At 41.7% G+C, this 16,469-nt stretch overlaps 1 protein-coding gene across 1 annotated transcript; it reads right to left on the reverse strand.

The window, feature by feature from the left end:
- Positions 1-444: 444 nt before the first annotated feature.
- On the reverse strand, positions 445-13,542 carry mylipa (myosin regulatory light chain interacting protein a). The gene is made up of 7 exons (XM_020932569.2): positions 13,272-13,542; positions 11,838-12,028; positions 4,798-4,983; positions 3,653-3,850; positions 3,087-3,251; positions 2,263-2,686; positions 445-1,743 (listed from the first exon to the last, which is right to left on the reverse strand). Exons 1-7 carry the CDS (start codon positions 13,356-13,358, stop codon positions 1,555-1,557), a joined length of 1,440 nt encoding a protein of 479 aa, XP_020788228.1. The 5' UTR covers positions 13,359-13,542; the 3' UTR covers positions 445-1,554.
- Between the last annotated feature and the right edge of the window lie 2,927 nt (positions 13,543-16,469).

Below are 16,469 nucleotides of genomic sequence, written 5' to 3' on the forward strand. Positions count from 1 at the left end.
AGTGGTACACATAAAATGAGCAGTAATTTATCTCTTAAAACTTGCAATGCCCCACTTCGTGGCTGACCTTTGTCCCACTATAAAACTTTTTTAGTTTAATGTTTAACTTTAACTGTATTGTCTGAGTCCAGGTGGTGTTTTGCATGGTCAACTTCAAAACAACTGGGGCTGGAGATAGTAGAGTCTGATCAATAACGCTTGTTTTAGCCTTTCTAATCACAGGCCAGTGGAGCCTGTCAGTCCCCATCAGTAGACACATGACCTCACCATGACAAACTACATCTTGACCTTTCTCAGAGCAGTCCACCTGGAGAGCAGCTTCAAACTCCATTAGTTTGAAAGAACAAATGACTAAAGTTACAGTTGTTTTTGCACAGTGTTTTCTTAATTTTTTTTTACCTTTAAGTGCATGTGCAGAGTAACAGTGGAACATAAAAACACAAGTTAGAATTTAAAAAAAGAAAACAGCTTTATTAATACTTTCTCCTTTGTTAAAATACAAAAGAATTTATTTCTAAGAGTTACACGCATTGACAGAGAATAGTGGCTTTTGCTTCAGAAAATAGAAACAAATTGCTACTTGTACAATGTGATAAAAAATAATCAACGTTCCCCTGCAGTGACTGAGTCAGCAAGAGAGTTTTCCTTTTCACACAAAGTCTGCAGAAGTTTAGGATAGACACGGCATTTCTGCTACATTAAGGCAAACTCCTACAGACACAGGGAAAACTTTCTTGGTAAAGTGACAATGTTGTTTTTTTTAAATAGTTTTTGAAATTAAATAAAACAAAATGAAAAGCTTTTCAAAAGCAGTATTGCACAGATAGATCTCCTAGTACCCTTTCAATTATCCAAACAATTCACGAGTACACCCCAGAGAGGAATAACTGGAGGTTGACAAAGAAGACAGCCACTGCACGACCAAGACCCATTTTACAACAATCATGGTCACTTATTTCTAAACTCTTCTGTTGGTAAGATCCAGACAGTAGTCTTTGATTTGAAGTGGAGTGTGAGCCACATACTGGTTTGGCTTTATGGTCACAGTTATATCGGTACAAAGACCCTTTGAGACCTCTGGGTCACAGCCCTGGACCATATTTCAGTGAGTGTCATTTGTATGCAGTGCACCACACAGGCAGAGCTGCTCCCTTTGAATACCCCCTCATTGGCATGGAAATGCGGAACAAGATAACACATAAGAAATTAAATATAAAAAGCATCACTAGACACATGGTAAAATGCAGTTGTGACGAGCTTTAAAATGGCAGCATTAAAAGTGATAAAGGATATGTACAGTATAAAATATAGGAGTTGTGTGGCCATGGGCCTGATATAGAGCAAAAACAAAACTGATCAGGTCAACTGATACAATAACTTAACAAAATATAAGAAACTAATTTCAAATCTAACTGCAGCAGGGAAGTGTTTTAAAAAATTGTGAATTTGACAACATCGTGAACAGACAAGCACACAGGAGCAGGTGGAGTGGTTGAGTTGTTAACTGCAATAGTCCACAGTCTTTAAGAGCCACAGTGACATGAGGGGAGCTCTTCACATGTGGAAGATCTTGTGCTCATAGTCAGGGCAGCTGTGAGGAGAAGCCATGTCTCTACAGATTGGAGCTGGGATGTTGTTGCGGTGTTGGTGGTTGTCCGTCAGAGTGAGGCTGAGCAGACTTGTGCATGTGGGCAGGTACACATGCTGCACGTGCTCCACATCTGACCGGCACACAGGACATAACTGTGGACAGAGAATGGGCATTTTAATCATTAGACACACCATGCTACAACAACTAATATATCTGAGCAGAAAAGTACTGAAACAGTACTGGACTGTTCTTGGGTCACTTGGCCTCTTGGTCCTGACTGACACAGCAGATATTAGTAATCACTGGCATTATGAGTGAAGGTCAGAGGAAAAGTCTAAATCAAAATGTTTCTCCAAACTTTTATCACTACTTCATTAGTGACTATTAGCCAAGTCACGTTTTTTTCAGTAATGGGGCAGGATCTGCTGGCTGCCATAATCCCTTAATAACACTTGCACCATCTGTTCAAAGATGAAGCTCATTTAGCTGATTAAGAGAGGCCAGTGAGGCCAGCAGAGTTTCAGCACAGCTCTGGGTGCTGTAGAGAGCTGATGAGAAGCACAAAACATCTGCAGTTTTGATCACCAAGGTTGATTTATAAAGGCAGTTGCTCATGTACTCATAAATGCATAGATTTGGTCAAGTTTCTTTAGATGATCTCAGTTGCTCACCTGGAGCTGGCTGGCACACGTCTGGCAGCACACCATATGTCCACAGGGGCAGAATGCGGCGTCAATCTCCTCCTCACAGCAGAGCATGCAGAGCAGGGCCTCCCGGAGCTTCTGTAGCCTCTCCTGGAGCTCGCGGCTCTGCTGGCAGCTGCCGCAGTCCAGTCCCTCCTCCAGCTGGTGGTCCCGGCTCGGAGATCGCGAGGGCGAGGAGCGCTCCCCACTGTTGTTACGGGACACCAAGTCCACCACACCCGAGTTATACAGTGTCCGCCGGGCATGGTCGTACACTTCCTTGGCAGTGCGGCGAATGTCAAAAACATATTTCTTGCCAAGGTTGATGTTTTCATTGAGGAAAAGTGAAGCAAGATGTCCCTTAAAATCTCTGCTGTACTGCATCATGACAGCATTGGTTACTGTGTCACACCTGCAAAAGAAAACCATAAAGATACTTTTAAAAACAAGAAATAAAACTCAACATACAAAAAGCTGCAAACTGTCAGACTTAAAACAAAAGGCCAGCCTATCTTTTGTACTTCGCTGCATTGTCAGTGAAGCAATTTCATAGCTCAGCCTTTTGAATTGTCCAAACTAAAGCATGTCACTGTATTTTTCAGTGCACTCAGGTTACAGGCATGTTTTGTTCCCCGTCTTTTGTGTGGTAAAATAGCAGAACTTGTTATAAACTGTTTTTTTTTTCCATGCTAACCTACTTTATAAAGCATTCAGTGAAGTAATCATTTACTGTCACTGTAAATATGCTCTTATTCAGGACACACTAGTCAATGATTACAGCAGATACGTGGTTACTGGAGCCCTGGCCTCACCTGTAAAAGGCATGTGTCTCTGTGATGGCCCTGTACAGTCCGCTGGCCGCTCTATTGCTGATCAGTTTGAACAGGAGCACCATGCTGTCACTGGTATCCTTGGTAACTGTCAGATAAACACTTTTCCCCGACTGTGTGGCAATCTGGATGAGGGGGTAGCTTATTCTAGGAAAGGAGAGTTACATTTTAGTTATACATGAAACCTTGATAGATCATTTATTGAATGTACAATATCGTGTAAAAAATTACCTAAATAACTGTTTTGAGCCAGGATTGTAAAAATAGTTTTTCTTTGGTAAACATCAAGTGCTATGTTCTGAGCTATAACTAACTTAGCCTGGTGGGGTCACCTGCTTGTCTCCATGGAGAGTGACAAGTTGTCATACTATGGAACATTCCAGCTAAAGCAGTAGCAAGATCTACCTGGAGTTGAGCAGCATGGACCCTCTACCAGAAAAGCTACCTTTAAATTATGTTTATTTGTTTGTTTGTTTTTTTTTAACAGTAAAAGCTCTTTTATCTTCTTCTCTCAAACATTTGCACATGCAGTAACTCCAGTGCAGTACCTGTTCTCTAAGGTGAAGTCCTCTTTGCAGATGGCAATTCCCTCAGGCCCGACCCCTATGGCCATTCTCTGCCCATTGGCGTCCCGAGCCCAGTGCCACTCCACACCATAGTGCTCTAGAGAGGAGATGAGCTGCAGCGCCTGGTACTCCACTGACGCCTGGCTCAGCCCCTCCAGGCCTTTGTGTCTGCTCACAATACTGCACACACACAAAGGGGAGAGTCACGTTACATTCTAGGTTACTTTACTCTAGGTTAGGCCATTTTACATTCTAGAAAAAAAATCGGAAATACAGTAAAATAGCATTGTGTTTTGGTGCCTTGAAGTGAATATTGTTGTTGTCACTGAACAGGCTTGGTGGGAATACATGAACTCCACTGGTGTTGTACAATGTGCATATTACGAAACAAAAACAAGTTAAGAATGAAATCTGTAAATCTTGGACCAGTTCCCAGCTTGTAAAGGTGGAGTCGAGACTGTGGCTGACTGTGGTCCAATAATGGCTTCTCTGTTTAAATACTGCACTCATTAGGATTGCACATTTGTTTACACTGATAATTATCTGAATAGAAGGCACGTGTTTACAGTTTCCTCTGTATTCGTTTTGACACAAGTACATCCCATAATGGAAGTCCGTCTTCATCCTTGCCTTGTTTCTTCAGAACAGCTTTTATTTACTTATCAGTCCATCTTTATAGAGTCAACTAATGACTCCTGGGAGAACAGGGCTGACGTAAAACAGGTCAGCGGGTCGTTCTGATAATGTAATAATAGGACCATTACATAAGGTTTACCCAAAGTACAGCGGCTGATAGACACGCTGTTAAGTAGTGCCATTAAGAGTAATACTAGTGTTACAATTAGTTAATCTTTTATTTGATGATGTAAAAACTGTACAAGTGTAATGTACCTGCAATACAAACAATCTACTGGCCTAAATTAATGTAGTATAGGGCTTTATTCCAATCACCAACTACATTCTTTTTAATTAGGGTAGTCTACAGCGAGTCCTCTGTCTGAAGAAGCATGTGGTTTGGAGCAGAGTTTATACTGTTGGAGAAAATATTCTGGCATGGTTTCGATCAAAAAATTAGAGTGAATTTGCCCAACCCTAGTGTAGCAGTACAATTATGGCTTCGACTGTACCTGTCCATAGTATCCTGGCTGGGCTCCTCCCCACACAGCTCCGAGTACCAGTACTGCGCCGTGTTCTGGTTGTAATCCCCAAACTCAGCCTGAGCAAGCAGTGCACTCAGCTCCACTGCCTGGTCAGAGCCCATTCTCAGGTGACCATTGTGGAGGTCCTCCTTCACGTGCATGAAGAAGAGATGCCTGTGGACAGAGGAGACAGCTGGTCAGGAAGATGCTGAAACAACAGGAATTGTGAAGACAAGTAAGCCATTATAGACAGTGTCACACAACCAGAGCACAATGCACTAAAAAAGGTCCAATGTAACAGACTGGTGAAAAAACAACAACACCACCACATTTTGAAGGCAGTAAAAATCACTTCTTTTTCTCTATTTTAAGATAAGTACAAGTGAAATTAAGTTTAAGTGCAACTTCCCCATCGACTTAGGTTACATCAGACACACAATACAAATGAATCCAATCATTTTACAAGCCAGTGTTTTTTTCTAAGCCAAAATACATAATACAAAATACAAGACATCTGAGTGAATAAATAAAACATATTTACAACCAACACAAATAAACCATAAATGTCCTTTTCTTTGTTCTTCCCACAGATGAGAGGACTTTTTTTTAGTAGAAGCTGACAAACAGGGTAAATAACCTCCATCCTTTTTCATCCCAAACCCAGATGAACTGTAGTAACCCCTGCAGATCCTTCAGTGGGATGACCTCTGGCCCACTAACCTAACAAGATTGAAGAGCTACTTGTTACTGTAGTTTTAAACCTGTTCAGCAGCTTTCTACTGTCCCATGTTTTCAGCCTGTTTTTCCTCCAACCAAAACAACAGTCAGATAGGATTTCACACTGTGTTTTTGGTACAGCCCAAAAGGTTCCAGCTTGGATTTTTACAGTGAATATTTTGGCTTGCCGCACCCTGATGTGCCAGACTGAAAGGCAGACTGAATCTTGGCTTGTTATTTCCTTTTAACAAAGAACTCCCAAGAGGCAACGGTTTCATTTGAAGCGTCACTGAAAGAGAAACCTACTTTTTAGATGTGATGTCAGTTTAATTGGACATTACCTCTGATGAGGACAAACTGTCAATTCTGGAGTGGATGAAGAGCAATGATTCTGTACTAGTTTTGTGTGTGGGGGCAAAAGCACCACCGTTTCTAGCTATTTTTTTTTCTTTTCAGTGGGAATTTGTAGCATTTGCTCCTCGATTTAACATCTTTTTCCCATTTCTAATTCTTCCACTGATTGAAGATTTTCCACCATACACAATATTGCACTGCTTCTTGATGCGATGTCCTATGGGAGAACAGGAGACAGGAGAGCCAGTCACAGATGACGTGATGGTCCTCATAGATTTGAGCATCAGATTCTTTTCGGAGTGGGCCACACCTGGTGCATGCACATACATCATACTGTAAATGAAGAGCAACTGTCCAAACGCACACTCAAAACACCTCCAAAAATGATCAACAGAAGCAGAAATGTGCAGCTGTGAGGCACACGATCTCCACCCCAACAAAACTCTGGACCATAACAACTGACTGGCCCCAGGCATAACAAACAGCGCTTTGATATGGTGTTAACATCCCCGTTCCCTCCGATGAGCCAGCACGCACACACAGGCCGCTCCATTGTGTCAGGCTCAGCAGGAGTCATGTGATGCAGCCGTGCTGTTAGATACCTGCCTGACGCAAACAATGGGGCTGACTCAAATGCAAGGTAACTACAGGGCAACTGAACAGGGTTACTGTAGGGCACGAGAGGTTACTCCAGTTTACCAATTAACAGAAATTTTATTAAGTCTTGCCACATTTATAAACCTTTCTGTCAATTCCATTCAAGTTTTAGACTGGAGTTGAAACCGCAAATGAGCTTTCTAGGATTTCATTAGGATTTCCCACACACACACAGTCCATTTTCTCCAAGCTTAGGACTAGCACAAGGCACACAAACTTGTGGCTGTAAAAACAAAACCTATTTTATAATTAGTATAAAGCATTAGGGAAATTCTTGAAATAAGATCTTACTAAAAGACCACCTTTATTTTGTCATTTTTAAATTTAATTATTGAATCAGGTTTTACTTTAATTCTTATAATGATGTCTGACTCGTACATAGTAAAAAAAAACATAGCCAACAGTGTCTGGGCTGTTGTCATTAGATAGACTTAAGGCGTAACTTCAGCCTCTGTTTGTGAAAGAAAACACCTATTAGAATGTGCAGTGGAACAGGTTAGCGCTGACAGGGGTTACTAGAGTTCATTGGTTGGTGAAGCAGAGATGTGAAATGACGAATACAGTTGCCTCTCACAAAAGCAACTGTTTAAACCAGACCACTGATAAAGCTTTACTAGACAGCTGCTCCCCCTCAGCTGTCAGCATCGGTTTAGTAAAAAAAAAAAAGTCAGGAATATGTTGAGAAGGCCATACAGTGCAGAGGTCAAGGTGTAAAAAAATGAATTTGAATCAAAATCCTCAACTGAGACACATATATACACACACACACACATATATACATATATATATATATACACACACAACATATATTATATATATATATATATACATACATATATACACATATACACATATCTATATCTATATCTCAATATCAATGTCCCAATACTGACAAAATATTTATTGCAAAAAATAAAAAGGCAAACTAAACCATTAAGAACTGTGTTTAAGACATAAATTATACCCACACACATTTTCATAAGTGCCCTTCAAGGTCTCTAGTCTCTGTTTTCCTAACCCACATGTGAGTCACATGCTGCAATCCAGGAGTATCAGCCACAACTAAAGCGTCTTGGCCCATTTTCCTCTGTTTACAACTCATCTCTCCTCGTCCTTCACACATTTACTAACCAATAAAGACTGAAGAGGTCGTCATAATATACACTGTTTATATCAGGCATTCAGGCGTAGAACAAAGAGGAGAGAGCCAGAGAAGGGTCAGCTGCAGAGGTCCAGGAATGTCAATCTGGTTGAAGTAATTAAATTAAAGCAAGCTTGGACTCGGAGAAAAGTCTAAAAATAGACCATTACTGATGGAGGCACTAAACTTTGAAATTTGACTTTTTTTCCCCTCTCCCCAATACATTTAAGTTTCCCCTGTAACAAAGAACAATAAGAAAGACCCAAAACAGAAGAAAGATTATAACATTTCTAACAGTTTCTATCCGTTCTTAGTCAATTTTCCATAAACGCTTTAATGACACAGTATACAATAATAAGTTACTGCAGGTAACAATAAAGTCATCAACTCCACTAAACGCTTCCACCCACCTATAAAAATGTATTGTGACAGTCTCTGAAAGGAAAAAAAAATACCACAGTAAGAGAGAAGTTGTCAACTAGGCCACTGCTAAAAGGAACAAAAAGTCCCTTGCAAACTGAAATTCAATGCCTCGTCCTGGAGACTGTTGCTTGCTCTGGCCAATCAGCAGAGGAGTTTGGCCTCCGCTCTGAACAATGCGGTTTGTAAGCTAGTCAAATAACTCTTGCTAGAAGCAGTGGTGGGAGGTTACTCTCAGTCAATGCACTATAGTAACCCCCACAGTATTTTCTTAAGGGTATGCATGATGGAATATACAGGACTACTACATGCAACTTTTATAATCTTAAACTTAGTGCAAGGAAAGATGCTATGGTGTTAAAAAAATAGGCGGTTGCTTGCGACTCAGCTTTGTGCACTGATGAAACAAAGCAGCAATTGTATGCAAAGTGCCTGGTTTTGTGGTGTTGTGTTCTGTACGGAGTCATAAAACTGCAATTTAAGCAAAAATCAAAATAGCAACCTTATTATGCATTAGCAAAATGCTCAAAGAACAATGAGCATAGATTTGCCTGATGTGGGGATTTGTAGGTGGTCTAGAATTTGTTGGATTTGAGTACATGGAAATTGGATGGCAAAATTTAAGTTAAACATAGAGGAGAGCAGCTTGTTTAAAGATAAAACTAATTCAATCTGTCAAAATAGGAATGACAGATTTGTTTCCAGACATGTCAATCTGTCCTGCACACAGGTCCATTAGTAATAGATGTCCACCACTAAACTAGACAAGTCACTATTGTGCAGCAGAGCCCAGACACTCTCAACACATCCACTAAAAAAGACGATTTGTCTCGACTCCTTAAAACCAGCAGGAGTTAGTCTCCCTGTAATTGTACAAGACAGAGGCAAGAGAGTGACTGTCAGGACAGTAATTAAGCACTGATGAGAACTGAGAGCTTTAAGTATCTCAACCCAACACTGGTCTGCCTGTTCGGTGGGTCTCTTCTGTAAAGCTCACCAATCTGAATGAAGCCATCATGACATTTTATGAAATAATGAGGATTCACAGAGACCAGAGATGGTTTAACACAAGGATTAAGAGAATATAAAAGAGGCTGTTCTTGAGGAGTGAAGGCATTTGGAATTTGAAATGGGAGAATAAAGAGTTGTGCCTCAAAGGGTTAATGAGAGGGACCCCTGATGAAGCCTGGCTGATAGCGGTGCCCTGGGAGTGTACAGCTCTGTCCTGATGAGAATGTTAAACAGTGAAACTAATGAAGGGAAACATTCACATATTTAACAGAGCAAATGGGCCTAATGGTGCAGATAACAGGCTGTTGTTGGGGCCGCTGGGTGATACTTCCCCCGTGTTTTTCTATGAAAACGGAAAAGACCAAATAAGAACATGACAAGCGTGCTAACGAATGCAAATTGGATGTTTTAATCAGCCTGGCGAACTTGTTTTACAAAACAAAAGTAAAAGTCAGTGCTGGGCTGGGTTTATAAAGCAGACACAATGTACTGAATAATCTCCATGTATGTGTGAACAAATGGTGACCCGGGGTTTACGTGGCACTCCTTACGTAAGTCGCTCTGAGCTTCGAGTCCAGTGGTGGTGTTATGTAATTCATGTATAGGCCCACCCACTGCTCTGCGCGTTCCATATTCTGCTGCAAGATTTGTTCCAACTTGCACCAGTTGCCAAGTCAAACATATGGGTTCGATACAATGAGAACGTGATACACGTGAATAAAATACGCCGGGAACAAGTGGGTGGAGATGAGTATGAAGATTTAGGAGCAGAGTCCTTGTGGGATGGAAAACATTTGATGAATCTGATCTGAGAAAATGTAAATCTTCCCAGTGCAAAGACATAACTGAACAAAACAAGAGCGAGTGCTAGTGTGAGCGTGAATAAGCCCCTCTGTGGCAGTGGTCCCTAAACTAGGTCAAAGGTAACAGCTCGTGCAGTGAGAGAAAGGGGACCCTCTGCCTGTTTGGTCCTCATTACAGCACTAGTAAATGAAAACTTCAAGTCAAGAATTCAATGAACAATTTATAAACAAATAATGTGCACCATACAGAATGTCTTCAGTCCTAAGTGAGAGAAAATGATCTAAACACTTTGTTTACTTGATGTTGTTTCAACTAGTTTTTAAAAGCCTCCTGGTTTACCCTTCTCTATCATGTTACATCCTTATCTCACCTTCATTTTAACTTTATTTTAACATCCCAGTGACCCCCGCCCTTCCAGCACAGGCCTGCTGCCTGCCATCTGTTGATAGCTCCTGCTAATCTCAGGGAGGTCATGCAGTCTAGTGCCCTCCTCCAAGACACCCCCACAACCTTTCACTTTTCTTTCACACTGGTGGTAAAATATGGGCCAGTGACTCAAGTGTAAGAAACATCAGTTAATTAAAAAGATATCTTATCTCAACTAAATATCCATCAGACCATTTGGGCCAATTTAAAAGGAATTGAAAGAAGAAGGAAAATACTTTTTTGTATTTCTCTCTACAGTTTCTGGACACATTGTATCATCTGATGTGAGTGCATTATATAAAATAATCATATTCCACAAGTGAAGATGGAGAATGCTATTAATAGACAAGAGGTTGATGGGAAAATACATACTCACATCTCCACTTTATAATCAGGAGGCGCAAGATAAAATGTAGCTCCTACTGCACACAAAGATTGTACAACACAAAAATGTATTGTAAAATAACAATAATTGGTCCAACTCTTTAGAGAATCTATTTTTTTTGTTTACATTTTAGACATGCATTTAAAACTGAACGACACAGTTTTTTGGCAGCCCAGTGAGTTTCAGTCCATTGATATCCTTTACTTTGATCATTACCTAACTTGTAAGACTTTTGCACAGTAATGTACACAAATGAAAACTATATGGAAAACAGCATATGTGTGATTCAACATGCAAAAACAGGCTGTCTGCATCTTTTCTGTCAAGTGAAAATGTCTCACAGTTGAAACAAAAAGCACAACAGAAGTTATTTAGAGCTGAATGGGGCAGTGACAGAGGGCCTGGATGTGGCACTCAAGTCCCTAGGGAGAGCCACAAAGCGCGCATAGGCTCACAGCAGCTAGATCACATTTCCTGCTTGGTGTTTCTTTCTAGACCGACCTATAGTAACCCCGGAAGAAGCCACTGTCGAGGTTACTAAAGGGCATATCTGCTCAACCAGGAACAAAGTGATGAGATTAGGCCCTGGCAAACTATGGCTTTGTTGTTCTCAAACACATGCTTTCTGCTGCGTTCCACATCCCACAAAAACGTCTGTATTTTTCTCTGGCAGTAGGTAGGCCTGTCATGATGATTACTATATTGACCTATTGTTCAATATATGTTGACTGGAGCAATCATGTTAGAAGGTCAGTATTTATTTATTTATTTATCGTAGGGACTTTTTCTTAGTTCTAGTGGGAAATTTTTCTGTTCTATGACAGAGATATGAGCTGTAGCAGGTTGAATTATGAACTTTTATGAGTCATTATACATGCAAACTAACTACTTATGAGTGGCATTCTGTTATTTATTGCAGTTCATATTATTTAACAAAACTGTACAATTAGAATATCATCTATATTTACTTCAACCATATGTCACACTTCAAAATTTGTTATCGTGACAGGCTTGCAGTAGGTAGTAGTATGGTTTGTGCTGCTGTTGAGTGAGGATATGGACTTTGATTGTGTCCCATGTGTAGCAGGGCACTGGGGTGAATGGTAAACCTACCTTGTTTGCTCCTGGAGGATGAGATGGGGTTCTACAAAAAACTTGACTCGGAGCCGGAGTCGACACGGTGTCACATTGTCCATTTGCTGACAGATGCGATTTCTCAGATTAAGCCACAGATTCTCGCCCTTGCTGCCTGTGAACTGCAGCCCGAAATAGTCCGCTTCAATTATGCCCAACTTTCTGCAAACCTGGACAAAAGGACAGAAGAGTTTGATGCAACAATGATGAATGTAATGGGGATCGCTTTGTCTATTGATAATACATGTTGCTTTAGGGCTATGTGTGTGTGTGTATGGTCCCCCATCTCAATACACTTTAACACAGTTTCGATCACATATTTAATTAGTCTTTTCTAAATGATTTATTTAAGGCTGTGCAATTAACCACGAGATCAGGATCTAGTCATTTAATTCTCGTTTTAATTTGTTCTTACATTTTTCTTCAGAGTAGCCAACTGATGAAGATGTTATATAACTTGAAGCAGGTAGTTGGCATTGACCTAGTGGCTGCAAGCACAGATCATTTATAGCTGAGGTTCAGTACAGTCTAAAGCACTTTGTACCCTTGGAATCCCTCTAGTCTCGTTCACATGCTGATAGAGCCCCGTCAATAATCTCCCACTGGAAGCGGACCTTGAGCCTCCGTGAAGGGGGTAAAGGGGTTCAGCTCTCCCACGCCCCCTCCACAGCAGCCGGCTCGGGACCTATTACGTAAGGGCTGCTGCTGAACGTCTGCTACGGGAATCTCCGGCGGCATGATAGGGATGAAAAACCCATTCATACCCCGGGCAAGTTTGGAAATAAGCCATGCATACAAAGTGGATTTACAGTTGGATGAAAACAACTCTTGGCAACTGATCAGAAAGAGAGGAAGTTTCAGTACTGCTTAGCGCGTGTGCACGTTTTCCCCCCACACTTTAGAAGCAGCAACAAGAATGAACTGGAGTAACCTATGAGAGCATATGCCCATGACTAAGCCGTGCAGGTAGAAAAAGAACCATTACCAGCAATTCCCCAGAGAATAAAAACTATGTCACATCACGAGAAAAGGTCTGCTATTTGCAACACTTACATGTAAATTCATTTTTAGTGAATAAGCCAATTAAGATGTAGAAGCGCGCACTTGGGCATGGGACATTTTGTCTCCTCGTAAAAAACGGGTTAGTCTACATGAAAACTGAAATACAGCTTTACAGCCTAGTTGATGATGGAACAGGGGTAGATTGGCCTCCATATTGCAGAACTTTAAATTGTGTTATGCTTATGCAAAATAGCCCAACTTAAAACAACAACAAAAAAATAAATAATAAATAAGAAGACTAGTCGTAACATATAACACATAACTAATTCTGCGATTACTTCCGACTAAATTTCTCTGTTCCGCTAAAGCTGCAACAAAATAACAAATGTAAAGCAGCGCGTTGTGTCTTACCTTGTTCAGACAATCTTCTCCGTTCGCCTTCGCATCAACTTCCACTTCCATCACTACTGAATCCGGACGAGTAACGTGGCAGAGCATTTTGGCCTGTCTATTTCTTTGGTGTGCCACTCTTCAAAACGATCGAACCTGTCCTCTGTCCTCCTCTAATAGCCCCTACATGAATCCTCCGTCACTTTCTCAGACCTTTCTCTCACTCCGTGTGGCAAGCTTTTAGTCCGAAGCCACCAGCTGTAGAGGCTATATCAATGAGAATCCAGCATCGTGCCCGCCCACTTTGTGCTGGCCAATGGGAAACGCGATCACAAGTCCTATTATGTGCAGCGTTCCCGGCATGCTTTACAGTGTAGATCAGTGCGCCCTCGTCTGGCAGTATAACGCACATGTCACAAACTGCTGTTGAACTCACCTGCTCCCGCTGAACAAAACGTTTTATCGAGTTTTCTGCTCAGTCCCGGTGAGTTAATGGCTCCTGTACAGTTCTCTGGCTCGCTGTTGTGAATAATATATGTAGATTCTTTCCAAAATAGACAAAAGGAACTCTGCTCTGCCGCCTTTCCAACTCTTATTATTAATATTTTATGTCAGTTTCTCTATAGAGTGTATCTATAGTGTCTCTTTGCATTGAAAATATGTAGTAGAGATAGTGTTAACTACAATAGATCTAGTAGTTTGTATAGGTTCATAATTTTAGTAATTTGTTCATGAATCAATCTAGTTTTATGCCGAAAATGTGTAGTTCATTCACATACCAATTATTTATGGGTGCTCGCTTATAACGGGCCAGAGGGAATGAGGGAAGAGCACAGAGATAACAAAGTATAGAAGCCCTGTATTGTGCCCTGGTAGTATCTTTGTTAAATACTGTCAGTTGGGTAAATTAATTTTATAACCATAGGTGACTTACTCCGAATACTCAGCCCTTTCAGACATCTATAGGAGAAGAGAGTCTGTCCCACTGCATAGAAATAACTCTTTGCATTATTCAGTACTGTTGTAGGGTTCTGCAGGATGCCTGATCTTGCGGGCTCTAGTGCAGACATCTTCACCCACACACAAGAGCAAGAGAGGCATAAAGCCCAGCCAAGTATTCATCTGCCAGGGGACATTTTACAGTTATGGCTTGTGCACCTGGCTACGGTTTATGCTCATCCTCAGTTCTCACTACATCAGTCAGTAAGGTATGACATGACCCACAGTAATATACAACACCAGCAGAGGTGTTATCAACTACTGAGGGAAATTATGATTACCTACTAGTGTTCATTAAAATACTGTAAGGACAAAATGTTGAAGTTTAAAAAGTGAATTCTCTATAAATTGAATGGAAAATATGTCCAGAGACATATTTAGAGCTGCTGTGATCCCTTGTGTATGTGGTGTATATTCAACTACTGTTCACTGACTGTACTCTGTGTGTTCTGCAGCCTACTGAGCCTGTGTCCTTTTGGTCTGAGGTGATGTAACAAAGAACAAACTAAAAGTCATGTTCCTCTGTGCAGCTGGATGTCCATAAATGGCATCCTGGGAGAGCACTGAGTGACTGAACATGGACTGTTGACGTGAGAGTGGGAAGGCCAGCGGAGCATGAGACAGAGTGACTGTGACACATATACTGAACGGACATCATGTACATCAGGTACAGTGGAGAAACTCTGAACTCTGAACACAAACAGAGTTGTACAAATGTACGGTATTTAGGATGTACAACTATTTTGTGATAATCAATAGAATAGTTTTGATTCCAAAAAGCAGCCATTATGCCATTTTGATGATGGCAACTAAGGTCTTGGGGAATTCATAGCTTATTTAAAGATATTTTAGTACAGAACCTTTGATTTCAAAAGCACATTAATATAATATAATATAATAGTAAAAGAAGACATTTGCACGCATTAAGGCTCCTCTACTGCACATCTAGGCCAAATTTGGGGGTAGGGCATCTGCCCATCTGAGCTATTACACAAACACAGGGCAGACTCCGGCGAGCTATGACATCATGCGTTGTGACATCACTTCCCTTTGAGGCAAGTCACCGCTGACTCGACTGGAGCGTGAACACATCGCCACGCAGCATTTGTTTATGTGAGCATGTTTGCATGACATCACAGCGCCATCACTGCCCAACACTGCAGCGCTGTGCCACTCGGAGCACACACTATGGAAGGGCCAAGCACACAGGGAGTTAGTCTGGTAGCATTTAGGTATGTTTATGATGCTATGATTATTACAATGCTTTTAGAAGTATGAACAAAGGCCAAAGGGCAAGCAGTTCCACTGTCTCAGAAGAGAAGCTGCGACCAGATGAAGAGGACCCGAAGGACTCATCACAACATGGATCAAGTTCATCTGCCGAGGAAACGTGGTCCAGCTCTGACGAGTTGTCAGTGAGACGGATGAAGAGGAGCCAGGGCTTTAACTGCTCTTTCAGTTTTGAAGAGGACCCACAAACCCAGTCACAGAGAGGAGTCCAAACCCAAGACCAGTCACAGGGAGGAGTCCAAGCCCAGTCACAGACAGGAGTCCAAACTCAAGCACCACGGAGAGGAATCCAAACCCAAACACCGCAGAGCTCCAGCAGAGCTCCAGTCCCCGAGCTGCAGCCTGCATTTCAGAGCTGCCCACAGGGTCAGGAGGGATGTGAGACACTGCCTCAGCGATCAGGGCTGTTCAGGCCTCAGGATCTGTGGCTTGCGGTCACCAGGTGTCTATCCATCAGGTGGCCTCAATGTTTGTCTATCAACCGACTAGACAGAATTAACCGAAGGCTGGCCTATCAAAAGGACTGTGACCAATCACAGAAGTCATTCTCAAGTGACAGTTTGGATTCAGCCAATCAGAGCTCTTCTACTATATCCACTTCATCAGAGGACATCAATGTGACATTGGTAAAAAAGGAGGAAGAGGAAGCAAAGAGCAGAGAGGTTAAAAGAGGTCCTCTGTCCCGCTGGGGGGTATCCCGCTCCTCCCCAAGGTTACCTCGAGACAGACAGGTGTCAAATGTGCTGTTAGCTTCAATGATCCTGGAGAGAGACATGTGTTTGACAGTGGAGCTCATAGATCGCGGAGAGGAGGAGCAGGAGTTACGTTATCAGGCTGAGTGGAAACTGACAGAGAGGAGCCGGGAGCTGGCAGCAGGACTGTGGCTGTCCCGAACACTGATGGACTAATGCGCCTTTGACAGAGAGATGG

The sequence above is a fragment of the Boleophthalmus pectinirostris genome, unplaced genomic scaffold (assembly GCF_026225935.1).
Source record: "Boleophthalmus pectinirostris isolate CB_2022bp ecotype Guang Dong unplaced genomic scaffold, ASM2622593v1 HiC_scaffold_21, whole genome shotgun sequence".
NCBI lineage: Eukaryota > Metazoa > Chordata > Actinopteri > Gobiiformes > Gobiidae > Boleophthalmus > Boleophthalmus pectinirostris.

What these genes read in the sequence shown, in the direction of transcription:
- mylipa (XM_020932569.2), bottom strand. Translation starts at nt 13,358, where the DNA reads ATGCTCTGCCACGTTACTCGTCCGGATTCAGTAGTGATGGAAGTGGAA. An exon ending in GAGAAGATTGTCTGAACAAG is followed by an intron (nt 12,029 to 13,271) that starts GTAAGACACAAC and finishes CCTTTTGTCCAG; the next exon opens with GTTTGCAGAAAGTTGGGCAT. An exon ending in AGCCAGGATACTATGGACAG is followed by an intron (nt 3,851 to 4,797) that starts GTACAGTCGAAG and finishes GTGTGTGTGCAG; the next exon opens with TATTGTGAGCAGACACAAAG.